The 13,662-nt window shown below is 34.9% G+C and overlaps 1 protein-coding gene across 1 annotated transcript; it reads right to left on the bottom strand.

Annotated features, from left to right (window-relative positions):
• Window positions 1-2: 2 nt before the first annotated feature.
• LOC149485439 (uncharacterized) lies at window positions 3-13,563 on the bottom strand. The gene is made up of 9 exons (XM_089699665.1): window positions 13,555-13,563; window positions 13,109-13,288; window positions 11,974-12,070; window positions 10,352-10,481; window positions 6,572-6,656; window positions 2,303-2,462; window positions 1,938-2,096; window positions 1,129-1,867; window positions 3-1,050 (listed from the first exon to the last, which is right to left on the bottom strand). The coding sequence occupies exons 1-9, from the start codon at window positions 13,561-13,563 to the stop codon at window positions 3-5; spliced, it is 2,607 nt and encodes an 868-aa protein (XP_089555791.1).
• Between the last annotated feature and the right edge of the window lie 99 nt (window positions 13,564-13,662).

The following is a 13,662-nucleotide window of genomic DNA, read 5'->3' as shown; positions in this document are numbered from 1 at the left end:
ATTTAAAAACAAATAAATAACATTAACATTAATTGTAGCCCGATATTGTATGTAGTCCTACTGCAAGCGTTACACAGGCATTTTCCACGCACTGTAATTTTGTTTCTATTCCACCTTTCTATAATTTTGCGCAAAACTAAATAAAATAAATCGCCATAAGATAATGTATTGTAGCTTTCAGTTTCTCTTTTTAACATTCTTTCAGATTTCCTACTATGGATAGAGCTCATAAGATCACTTTCTCTTTTATTTCTCAAGTAATCATCACAACTACAATAATCAAAATCTGATTCGTCTTTTTCCTTTTGAATATTACGGTATTCATGTTGCTCAGTGTCACTTTCAACAGCTTCAATTAATGTTTTTGTAAGAGGAAATTCCGTCGACTGAGATACAAGTTCTTGATTTGAATCACGTCTTCGAACATTTAAAGACCGTTTTTCACAGTAATCTTCATCATTACCTTCTTCTACCTCAGGTTCGGTACTTGGCGTTGGTAATGTATCCATTTTATTTCTGTGCATATAATCTCGAGTGCAAGTAGATGTTCTAGTACAACCTTCGACATAGCCAGGTGGTGTTCGTGATCCTCTATTACCAATATCCGCATTCCCTTCATTTTCACCTAAAGAAGCAGCGGTCCATGTACACGTTAGTTTCCTAGTACAGTGTTTTAACCGAACAAATGGTGTATTTGCAGTGTATTCAGTTGTGATCGATTCTTCAGTCACTGGGGCTACTGTTGAAGCATCATCAGATCGCCTGGCATTATATTCGCTAGCATTGAGCTTTCTTAGACGCAGCAATTCATCGAATGATAAATACTTTTCAGTTGGATTTTTAAATGTGGCTTTGATTGCGATTGTGATTGGCTCCGTAACTAGTTTTATTTTTTGTGTACTAGGCGTCATTGGTCTTCGTCTGTGCGTTTTTTTATTCGCTAATGTTGTATATCGTAATGATTTTAACTGAGGTTGTTTGTTATACTCATCGACTTGCCAGAATGGTTTAAAAGTCATTTGATCGTCAGGTTCCCTTCTTACTCTATCTCTGCAAAAAATCTTTATTTTAATATTTTATTTATTACCATTAAAACTATAATAAATATAAAGGTATTATTTTTCGTACCTAGACTGATGGGGCGTTCTAATTCTATACGTAGATTTCTTTTGCCTATTTAGATTTAATTTCCAAGAACTATCGTCATAATCTATCTTTGAAAGTGGTTTTAGACGTTCTGCTTTTAAGTCTACTTTACTTCGCATTCCTTCATAATCATCATAGAAACCATTCGTAGTCATTTCTTCTCTTTGCACGTTTAAATTGCGTTTCATATCTGAACACAAGTTCCCTGCAGTGTCAACATTAGGACATTTACAGTTATTATTTTGAGGACAGTAATTTGGATTTGTAGCACAGGTTACCTTAAGCGTACTACACTGGCATTGTGGTAATGTATTATCACAGGAATGAGTGGTAAGTTGACATCCCTGTTTTCCCGGATCGCAAATATTTCTCTGACCTCGAGTGCACTGCTTGATTGGTACCACGGGCAAGCAAGAGGTTGTAACGCAGTCATTTAAATTACTTGTTTCAGATTTTCTTGTACATTTTCTATTTCCAATATTATCATTATTATGACGTCTGTAGAATTCGTCCGTGAATTCGAAAGTTGGTGTTGTGGTATAGTCATATCTTCTAAAGTTTTTATTATTTTGCTCTGGGTGTAAATAGTCCATCTGAAGTGTATGGTCATGGCCATGGTATACTCTGGAATGTCCTCTTTCTCTATGTTGGAAAAATCCATCACGAAATCTTGAAGCGTTTGATGAAGTCCCCCAGTAATTACGATTATCTCTCTTCAAAGCTACAAAGAAACTTAAAATTTGTACTTTCATATTGCATTCTATTATTATAATTATTTTAATATATCTCACCGTATGAATTGTTATAGACGTGTCGTAATTTCTGAGCTCTGTTACGTTGTGCATCATTTTCTTTTATTGTATTAAAATTATTTTTAATTGGATCTATTTCACTTGTTACTGAATAAATAATCCGAAGTAAACTGGTAGATGAAGGCAGATCGTTGATATCTATTGAAAGTAAGATGCTATATAAGATTATAATATTAATCAACCACAAAATATAATATTACTGTACACCTACTGTACGCCTAAAATTCTTTAGGCACTTATCTGTATATCAACGAATAAACATATTCATGTTTATTCGTTGATTTAGTTATCAAATTAATAATGCCAGTGTCCAGTGTCATTGGATAAAGCTTTGAATTACAAACCTTTTTTAGCTTCTGCACATAAACTAGGATACTGATTATCAGCAGCCATTTCCTCCTCACATTGCGTTCCCGGATAGCCTATTATATAAATGGGTCGTCTTTGCACATTCCCTCTAGGGGAAAAATTGCAGACCAACCTATCTATTGGCTGTAGATTAATCTGAAAAACAAAATGATTTACAATTTTGTGCGTGTGTGTGTGTGTGTACTTAAAGACTCCTAAAATTGTAAAATATTATCGCTATTATTATTACATTTTTAAAACCTATAACTAGTCTAATCGCAGCACTGATTCAAATAAAAAGCTCAAAACATGCTTAAAACTAGAATGCTCAATGTTATCTTTTACTCTATTGTTAGGCGCGGGTCAAACACAAGCGGCGCGGGCGCGGGCGTGCCATAAGCGCACCTCTTGAATCTGTTTTGCACCACGTCCTTCTTATACATTTTGTATGAAAGAATTTTGGAAAGGCGACGAGGCGGCACGCCACGGTTGCGCCGCGGGCGTACCGCAGGCGTACCGCAGGCGCGCTTCCCCCATCGCATCCAAATAGAGGTCAATTCACGGTCATACACAATCAAAAACAAATCGGGTGGTAGGAGACGGTAGCCTGTCAGTCAAAAATGTGTTCTCTCTGTGTGGAATTATATAGAGCTGCTATTACATACCCTTCTTCGTTTTGTTTTTAAAGGTGAATTGAATTAATCGATGAAATGATTTACACAGGTGATGGCAGTAGGGAAAGTGAAAATGAAGAAGAGCATAATGAAAGTTCCCATGTATTTACAATGTCAGAAATAAAGATAATCCTGATTTTGATTGTGTTTTTTATTTATTTGTAATTGTAATAATATTGTGGAATGATCAGTACTGTAAATACTTTTGAACTGAGATTTTAATGATAAGATTTATATGGTTTAAATGTAAACCTGTGTCTGAAAACCATATTTTATCTATACTAATATTATAAAGAGGAAAGGTTTGTATGTATGTATGTATGTATGTATGTATGGTTTTCACGCATAAACTAGGTACTGGACCGATTTTCATGAAATTTGGCACAGATAATCTTTAGACCCTGAGAAAGAACATAGGCTACCTTTTATTGCGAAATATGTACCACGGGCGAAGCCGGGGCGGACCGCTAGTACAATATAAATTTTGTGTTATTTTAACCTTCTTTTCTTCCATCATTACACCAGTACTACTTTAAAATTACTTTAAAAGTACTATAAAATTTTCCAAGTAAATTCCAACATTTCCAACAAAGATATATTTGCAATCGTGGGGTTATCCTCGCTATTTACTTACAAGGAATTATCAAAACAAAATCGTTACTTTCAAATTAACGTTACTTTCAAATCTCTTTTAGCACAAAAAACATAATTTTACTAAATTATGCATGAAGAAAATGCATTTAACCACTCTATATAAATATCATTTTCGGACGCCAACAGCGCGCCGCGCCGCTTGTATATGTCCCGCGCCTTAGACGTAAGGGCGCGTTCCCACTATGTCGTAACGACTAATTTATCGTTCGACGACTGTAGTCTCTACCTGTTCCCATTATAACGATTGTTTGTCGTCAACATTTTTTATCGTTTAGCGACTGTCGTATTTAGCTGTTCCCATTGGATCGCTCAGATCGCTCGCATCATCAGCAAGCTACAAATCTAGTCGCCTCTGCGTTCGCTTGGGTTGGGAAAAACAAACCGAGTACAGACGCGAGGAGCGCGCGAGTGCGAGAGGGAAGGGAAAACACGTGTTCGTCTACATAGAGTTGCCACTTGCCGTCCACGATTTTTTTATCGTTTTACGACTGTCGTGCTAGCCGTTCCCACTGTCACGACAAAGTGTCGTCACTGCAAAAACTGTCGTAGACGACAGTAAATTGTGTCGTTCTAAATGTGAACACCTCCATTTAAACATATAAGCCACGACACTTAAAACTACACGATTATTTGTCGTCACGACCCGGTGGGAACGCGCCCTAACAGTTGTGAATATAGTTATCACTGTTACCTGTCAGAATATGCTTAGCTGTCGAATACTATAAATTCTTTGACTCGTGGCGCGCAATCGTACGAATCGTGCCTAGGGGCTCGGACGTTGTTTATACGACATTCGACCCAACTACCCGCACTTTGCTAATAGTCGTTGACTTGCTGCGATTTGTTATCAACTATCTACATCAATTAGGTAGTTGTGCAGAATCGCAGTACATTCTTATTACATTCAAACTAATATTTAACCCGGCCTCTCGTGACAATTTCTTATATGTACTACTACTAGCTTTCCACCCGCAGCTTCGCCCGCGCAGTCAAAGAAAAACCCGCATAGTTCCCGTTCCCGTGGGATTTCCGGGATAAAACCTATCCTATTTCCCGGGGTAAAAAGTAGCCTATGTCCTTTCTCGGGTATCAAAATATCTCTTTACCAAATTTCATGCAAATTGGTTCAGTAGTTAAGGCGTGATTGAGTAACAGACAGACAGACAGAGTTACTTTCGCATTTATAATATAATAGTATGGATAATTAATATTATAAAGCTGAAGAGTTTGTTTGTTTGCACACGCTAATCCCTAGAACTAGGTACATAAGCTATATGAATGTACCATGGGCCAACTAATGGTGGACCGCTCGCTAGAAGTGCTATTTGCAGATAATCCGTGTATAATTTCAAATTAACATAATATCTGTAGATGATAATATAAAACATGTATATAATAACTCGACTTAACCGCGGTATAATACCTTCCAATTTTAGAATAAAAAATTGGTAAAAAACATAAATTGGCAACATTAACCATTTACTATACTCTCCCAAATCCCAAGAGAGAATGCCGAGCGCATATTCTATTTAACGCAAGTCAAAAACTCCGCGATCTATTACGATAGATCGCGGCTTGCGCTATCCTTTTACTATGAACAGCATAGGTCCACAGGAGAGCGCCGAGCAACATGTCCTCTCTCTGGAAAGGCTCGCTGCCGACTGATTTTAATCGGGTCGCGCGCAGTGTTTTATAGTACTTTAAAAAAAATTGTAGAAAAATAATAGAGGTACCTTAGTTGATTTTTTAAATTTTATCTTATAAGTAAGACATTCTTTTATTGCAATATGTATAAATTATATTCAATAAAGTCGAATATCTTGGTGAAAATAATCATTTTGTCGACTATAATTTCTAAAAAAATTCACATTGTTCGGATTTTAATTTCGTAAGTTAGGAGTCCAAAATAAAAAAATCTTTTAACTAACTATTTTAATAAGGATTTTTGCAGTTAGTTAAAAATAATTGTGTGTTAGATCTGTCAGCAATTTCAGATATTTTTAGCTTCGAAATTGACACTAAAAGTGAAATCAAGTAATCATCGGCTCAGTTATCTTGATGGTATTCACAAATACTGTATTAATTGAAAAAAGCTCTTAACTAACTACATAGACAAATTAAATTTCCTAAAATTATTAGTAATTCATATGTTTGTAAGATAAGTGGTTGATGGACAATCTGGTTTGAAAAATCACATATTTGAGCCAAACAGCGCACGGACCGCGTACACGGCCTTATAGTTAATACATTAAAAGTCCCACAAGACTTGCTTCGAATCGTAACTTAATTATTCCATTTGCTTCAACCTCCCGTGGCTTATTACATCTAACATCAAACATGCTTAATTATACTGAACTGGTTGAGAGTTGCTATAACTTTACCTAGAGCATAATATTATCTTATATTTCGCTTGTTTCGAAAGAGCAATGCATTTCACTTAGCGAAAGAACTCGGAAAGAAAAGATTGGTAAGCTTGTAATGGCAACATAATAATAACCATCAATTTGTTTTGGTTTTCGTGTCAGAAACATAGACTGCAGTGGAAATATAAGGTAGTGGAACGTAATTCTCTATGCTCTATGTACTACTTTACTCTATCTAAATACTCGATCTAAGGATTCTGCCTTTTTTCTATATTCACTGCAATACTGCAATATGCACCTTTCCTTCTGAATAACGTTTGGATAAAATTTCAATTTTTGTGATAAATAGTTAAGTCTTAATACTATTATAAAGGCGAAAGTTTGTATGTATGTTTGTTAGTCTTTCACGTAAAAACTACTGAACCGATTACAATGAAATTTAGCACACATATAGAGGGTAACTTGGATTAACACATAGGATAGGTTTTATCCCGGAAATCCCACGGGAACGGGAACTATGCGGGTTTTCCTTTGAAAACGCGGGCGAAGCCGCGGGCGGAAATCTAGTACTAACATAAAAACGCGCTCTTCCACATCCAACATGCTTCGTCGTAGCCCATATTAACTGCGTAAAATAATTGCTCTTACTATTTATTGACCTGTAAATAAATCAAATCTTACTACTTATACCTATAAATTATTATCTACACTTTATAAAATAGTTTCACCAATGGAAAATATATTTTAATTAGCCATAAAATTATACATTTTACAGGATTGCTTAAAAAGTTCCTAATTTTTGTTTTATCTGCAGAATAAAGTCCATTCATATATCAATCAAATAGGTACCAATACCTATAAGTACCCTAAATAATTATAATAACACAAGCGAAAGCTTAGTATGGGATCAGGTCGTGCCGTGTGTGAAAATTGTCTCGAAATATTTATTTATTTATTTTAAGCCCAAACATATACACAATACAAACAATAGCAATTGTTATAAAAAGATAATGACTAAAACATGTCCATCCCGGAATCCCTTAACTTCAATCATAAACAACAACGAACATACAGAAAACGCAGCCATAATCAAAGGGAAATCTAAAATTTTCCGAAACCAATATGTTTGTGATTGTTTCAGGATTGATGATTGATGAATTCGCAATTTGTTTGGTTTGGAATTAGCACGACAAACCACTTCCCGGGTTATGTTGAAAGTCAACAAAATTCCCCGGACAATAAGTAAAATTCCATGATTTAAACATTACTTTATTTTATTTTTAGGGGCGTTGTCACCCTGTCATGTCTAATAATTAAACACCTGAAATTTTCCTTCCTTCCGACCCTAGAATAGAACTTTTTATTTGTTAAAAAGGCGAGACGCTGTTCAATGAAGCTGGCAATAGGTATTAAACTTATATTAAATGAAAAAATTCTAGACTTTAAAATGGCAACATTAACCGTTAACTGGCATTAATCTCTGGATTGTCTTTTTAAAGTTAGTATAAAACATAACAAAATACCCAACGATGTATCGTTTATTAAAAAAAAGTAATGTTGGAAGGTCGGAACTACTGCCTATATTTTTTATTTTATTTATTTATTGTTACCACTTTAGTAAATTAAAATAAATAACCGTTAACTCGAGTGATTTTCCTTAAAATAGTGACAGTAATATTTTCGCTGTATAAAATACAATAAAACACGAGGAGGCTTTACGAAATCCGAGGTTAAGACGCTACCTTAAAGGTACAAAGTGACAAGAATACAATTTCCTATTATTCATAAAGTAGCAAATCCTTTTCAGAAACACAATTGATTTTCCTTATTTACCCGAAATAATCACAGGATTCACAGGACATATTATTATACCTGCAATTTAAAATCAAACTCGAACTCCAACATTTATTAATTCAATTAGACTTCTTCTAGAACAAGTTCTAGAAGCACTTTTGAATTGTCATAACCACTGTCATAACATAGTTTTACCACCGAATCGGAAGCAGTTTCTACGGAGAAGAAATGGGAAACCCCGTAGGTACCACCTTTTGATGTTAAAATCGTAGGTAAGACAATCCAGAGAGTTTACGAGGCGCGCAATCTAGGTCTTTATGTAGATAGCTCACTAAGATATGAGAAACATATCACTAACACAGTTAGTAATTGTTTTTTCCGTTTAAAAACTTTGTATAGAGTGCGTCCATACCTGTCGGAGGACCTTCGAGTGCGTTTGATAGAATCTTTGGTTCTATCTAAACTTAATTACGGTGATACTGTCTACGGTCCACGTCTCATGGCCAGAACCGAAAGGCTCGTACAAAGAGTACAGAATGCGTGTACGCGCTACTGTTACACAATTCCACCTCGCAGTCACGTCACGCCATTCTTAAATAAGCATGGAATTCTCAAGCTAAAGGCAAGGCGCCAATTGCATCTGGCGTCTCTTATGTTTGGGATTATCAAGACCCGTACGCCCATTTACCTTTATGAAAAGTTAAACTGGACAACCAATAGTCGGGATGTTGCGTGCAGAAGTTGCGCTCAGCCACTTATTATTCCTCAGCATAGATCGACTACTTTTAGAGGCAGCTTCCGCTATGCAGCATCAAAAATATGGAACGACTTGCCCCCACCGATTAGGTTATTGGTTAATATTAACACGTTCAAGAAACACCTTAAAAACTACTTGATCGATGAGCAGCGTAGGATAAGCTAGTGTCCAGTTTCTGTTTCTGTTTTCGTGTTCTGTTCTTTCACTGAATTTTATTATTATATTTTATGTGTTTGTAGCATGGGACAATTTTATTATTATATTTGATGTGTTTGTAGCTTTGGACAATGTTCTTTATTTTAGGCCTGCGTGTAATTTAATATGATGTATAATGTAATGTATATATGTACCTATATCTGTTTTATTGTATTATTTTATTATATTACTTTATAATTATATGTGATATTTATATATATGATTTTCATACACTCAAAATGCACTACTTACTTATTATAAACACTATTTTAATTATTATTATCATTGCGTCGTCTCACGTCCGTGAGTCGGATCTTAAAGGGATCTTGTTGAAAACCAGCGCCAGGCATAATATGCCTGGCACATGCTGAACTTGGTCCTTTTTGGCGATACGGGGGCACTTTCATATTACATTGATTTATTTTTTGTTTTATTTTATTATTGTTTTCCATTTCTTTTTTGTATGTTTTTGTTTTGCTTTTATTAATGTTTTGTGATGATTGTGTCTTACTGATTGCCGAATAAACGTATTTTCTTTCTTTCTTTCTTTCTTTCTTTCTTTCTTAGTCACTTTTATAAATTAGAGAAATTAGTATCTAACACATATTTAAACCTCCATTTATAACTACTTGACTGACCTACATAAAAAACGTTCAGTTGATTTGTTTGAACAAAAAGCTCAAAGAGATCTGGAACGATTGAGCTCAATTTCGCCACAATGGGACAACCCATTTCACTGGTTACTATCTATAGTTGCTCATTTCTCAAGCATTCAAACATAAAGTGCGACATTCTTCAGTGCAGCACATTATGAATGAATCTTAATCTAATCTAATATCCAATATCTATCTAATATTTCTAATATATATTATAAAGGCGAAAGTTTGTAAGGATGTATGGTTGTATGGATGTATGGATGTTTGTTACTCTTTCACGAAAAAACTACTGAACCGATTACAATGAAATTTAGCACACATATAGAGGGTAACTTGGATTAACACATAGGATAGTTTTATCCCGGAAATCCCACAGGAACGGGAACTATGCGGGTTTTCCTTTGCAAAGGCGGGCGAAGCCGCGGGCGGAAATCTAGTACTATTATAAAGGCGAAAGTTTGTATGGATGTTTGTTACTCTTTCACGTAAAAACTACTGAACCGATTACAATGAAATTTAGCACACATATAGAGGGTAACTTGGATTAACACATAGGATAGGTTTTATCCCGGAAATCCCACGGGAACGGGAACTATGCGGGTTTTCCTTTGAAAACGCGGGCGAAGCCGCGGGCGGAAATCTAGTGATAAAATAATAAAATACATATATGTAAGTCTAAAGGTATATCAAGTAGTATTTTTTTTAGTTTGAAAAGTTTCTTAATAAAAGTTGGTAACTAACTACTACAACAAAATATCATATTTTTTATAATACATATTAAGATAACTGCCTATATGCATTTTATAGATTAAAAGATGATCTTCCCGCCTACCTGCTACCTAGCACAATATTGTCATATATGTTAAAAGATTTAAAGATGTAGGTATGTATGTATAATTTATAGTACCTAATTATCTATTAGTAGTATTATATTATCTGTGACAATACTTACATGTTATAATACGTCACGCTTCCAGTATAAGCCATTGATTGTATAAACCACATATCGATGAAGTTCTTCAAACTTATGCCTTTGCTTGCTCCCGTGATTGTAGCTATGTTCTGTCCTACTTTATCCGTTTCTAGTAGAGACAATAAAACTTTTTAATAACACTATTGTTGGTTTTACTATCTTTCCGCCGCGGCTTCGCCCGCGGCCCGCGTAGGATACCAAAAATCCGTATAGTCCCTGATCCCATACGATTTCCCCAGAAGCAACCACCTTCGATCGGAGCTGAGTGACCAAAACTAACTAATTTAATAATATCTAAACTGGAATCATGTTAACTATACGTTAATTATTTTCCCGAAAAATCTAGACTCAATGCCCAAAACTGTTTATAAATATTACATGCCCTTACAAAAGATTTTATAAGTACATCTTATATATAAAATTCTCGTGTCACAATGTTAGTCTGCATACTCCTCCGAAACGGGTGGACCGATTCTCATGAAATTTTCTGTGCATATCGGGTAAGTCTGAGAATCGGCCAACATCTATTTTTTTCATATGTACCACGGGCGAAGCCGGGGCGGACCGCTAGTCTTATATATAAAATTCTCGTGTCACAATGTTAGTCTGCATACTCCTCCGAAACGGGTGGACCGATTCTCATGAAATTTTCTGTGCATATCGGGTAAGTCTGAGAATCGGCCAACATCTATTTTTCATATGTACCACGGGCGAAGCCGGGGCGGACCGCTAGTAATATATAACTACGAATACTTCAAATTCCTTTACCATGTAAATTATTTTATCTTTGAAGAATCATAAATTAGGAGCCTTTGCAGGGCTTTTATCAAAGAAAATTTCCCTTCATAAGCCCTGTCAAAATGCGTCGTTTAAAAGCGGGCAATCTGATAGGTATCTAACCCTATTTTGGTAAACCTATCATATTTTTTTCGGGGTCACTAAGACGTCGAGGTTTGTACCAATAGAGTGCGTGAGTTTTGACGAGGGTCAGAGATATAAAACAGACATCAAAGGATAATCTACTAAGCTACAATACAACACAACTTTGATTGGCCTTACAAAACAATACTTTGTCAGACATAAACGCTTTGCTGGTTATTACCCTGAGTGACCGATTATAATTATTATATACAACTAGCTGCTCCGCGCGGTTTCACCCCCGTGGCTCCACTCCTGTTGGTCGTAGCGTGATGGTATATAGCCTATAGCCTTCCTCGATAAATGAGCTATCTAACACCGAAAGAATTTTTCAAATCGGACCAGTAGTTCCCGAGATTAGCGCGTTCAAACAAACAAACAAACTCTTCAGCTTTATAATATTATACATAGTATAGATTAATCCAGAATCCTACTAATATTATAAATGAAAAAGTTTGTGAGGATGGATGAATGGATGGATGTTTGTTACTGTTTCAAAATCCCAGAGGAACGAGAACTATGCGGATTTTTCTTTGAAAACGCTGGCGAAGCCACGGACGGAAATCTAGTAGGTAATATAATCACTTATAATCCTGAGTACTTAAACGAGTTTACGAATGAAAACACTTTTAGCGTCATGACAATAATTATAGAGTAGCCATAATTAATATAATAATTTATACCTAAATCCCGACACTCATCTTCTCTATCCGGCCTTATTGCTGAATCGCATTGATCAGCCCAGCGCTGTGCAAACTCTGCTAACTCTTTTGACCATGTCTGAAATACGTTTTTTTGAGTTACTTAATTATTATAATGTCATATTTATATCTTTCAAAACAAATTAAAGAGACTGAATTATCGAAATGATTCCATTAGATAGTTTTATTAATTAAAAACGTTCAAATTTATTTCTTATAAAACTTCATATTATTAGCTGTGCTCCTGTTGGTCTCAGCGAGATGATATAATAATATAGCCTATAGCCTTCCTCGATAAATGGGCTATCTTACACCGAAAGAATTTTTCAAATCGGACCAGTAGTTCCCGAGATTAGCGCGTTCAAACAAAATCTTTATAATTTTAAGTATAGATGTAGAGCCAGTACCTACAATCCTATTACTAAAATTGTCCCACTTTTACACTATAGAATTCTAGCCGAGAAATTGCGAATCGATTCTAACTTACACGAAGAAACCTCATAGGAGTTAGAATAATATTTAGAGCGGAAACATTTTTATTAGATTCTATTTCGATTATTGGTTTATAGTTATTTATACCTCTCCAATATAATTTCTAAAGATGTGAAATGTTTTTTGTGTGCTTGGATGTATCTATTGTGTACATAGGATTTTTTATTCCAACCAAAAACACTTAAATGCCAGAAAAGATTGACGTAGGTCGCTTGTAAGCGCCGCGCCGTTTGAGTTTCAGAGGGGATTGTTATAATATGGTATAAATATCTTATATTGTTATGATTTCTTATACCTACTAAATTTTTAGCTGGACGGACATAAAGCATTTTTTTAAGAAATGCGATAAAATGGTTCACAATTACAGTGAATTCCAACGTATAAAATCTTAATAATCTTCCTCTTCATCATCACTACATACCTAGTATAAAACAAAGTCGCTTTCTCTGTCCCTATGTACCTATGTCCCTATGTATACTTAAATCTTTAAAACTACGCAATGCGGTTTTTTTTAAATAGATAGAGTGATTCAAGAGGAAGGTTTTAGTATATAATTTATTAGGTTTTAGACAAAGCGGGCGAAGCCGCGGGCGGTAAGCTAGTGAATATATAAAATTAAACTTACAACTTTATTCATATTGGCTGCATGAGGGAAATATTTAGAACGACCCATGGCTATGAAATTTCTCCTTTCATTAATTCTCTCCAAAATTTCTTCTATTTCGTTATCCGTAAGCAACACGTTTTGATATCCCATGCAATATTTGCTTGGACCTGAAATCTTATGGCCAATTATCTTTTCAACCTAACAAGGTAAAACGCTTGTAAAACGTAAATTCATGTGCAAAAATTATTAATACCTAGTTTAGAATTACAATATAATTCGTAGTATGTTGAAAATAAAGAAATAAATTCAGGCAATTATTAAATGATCACGGGTAGTTATTCTGAAAGCATTTTCCAATAGTAGCTAAACAAATTTCATTTTCATATATTTTTGAAGCAACATTAAAATTCTTACAGCATATTTGCAGAGGGTGTGATTTGGACAGATTTCACAATATTTATTACACAACACATAATTTAAATATGTCAACAAAACAAATAATTTATGTTTGAACATTATAAATAAACAATGAAACGTTACACGATAAATACATTAATCTCGTGACCTTATAG

Source organism: Colias philodice, chromosome 10 (assembly GCF_061535455.1).
Source record: "Colias philodice isolate Cphi_HAF_F1 chromosome 10, ilColPhil1 Martin Lab GWU primary, whole genome shotgun sequence".
Classification (NCBI taxonomy): Eukaryota; Metazoa; Arthropoda; class Insecta; order Lepidoptera; family Pieridae; genus Colias; species Colias philodice.
Note: the sequence above shows the minus strand (reverse complement) of the source record. Positions and strands in the feature narration are given on the sequence as shown.

What these genes read in the sequence shown, in the direction of transcription:
- LOC149485439 (XM_089699665.1), bottom strand. An exon ending in CAGCCAATATGAATAAAGTT is followed by an intron (nt 12,071 to 13,108) that starts GTAAGTTTAATT and finishes AACGTATTTCAG; the next exon opens with ACATGGTCAAAAGAGTTAGC. An exon ending in AGAACGCCCCATCAGTCTAG is followed by an intron (nt 1,051 to 1,128) that starts GTACGAAAAATA and finishes GATTTTTTGCAG; the next exon opens with AGATAGAGTAAGAAGGGAAC.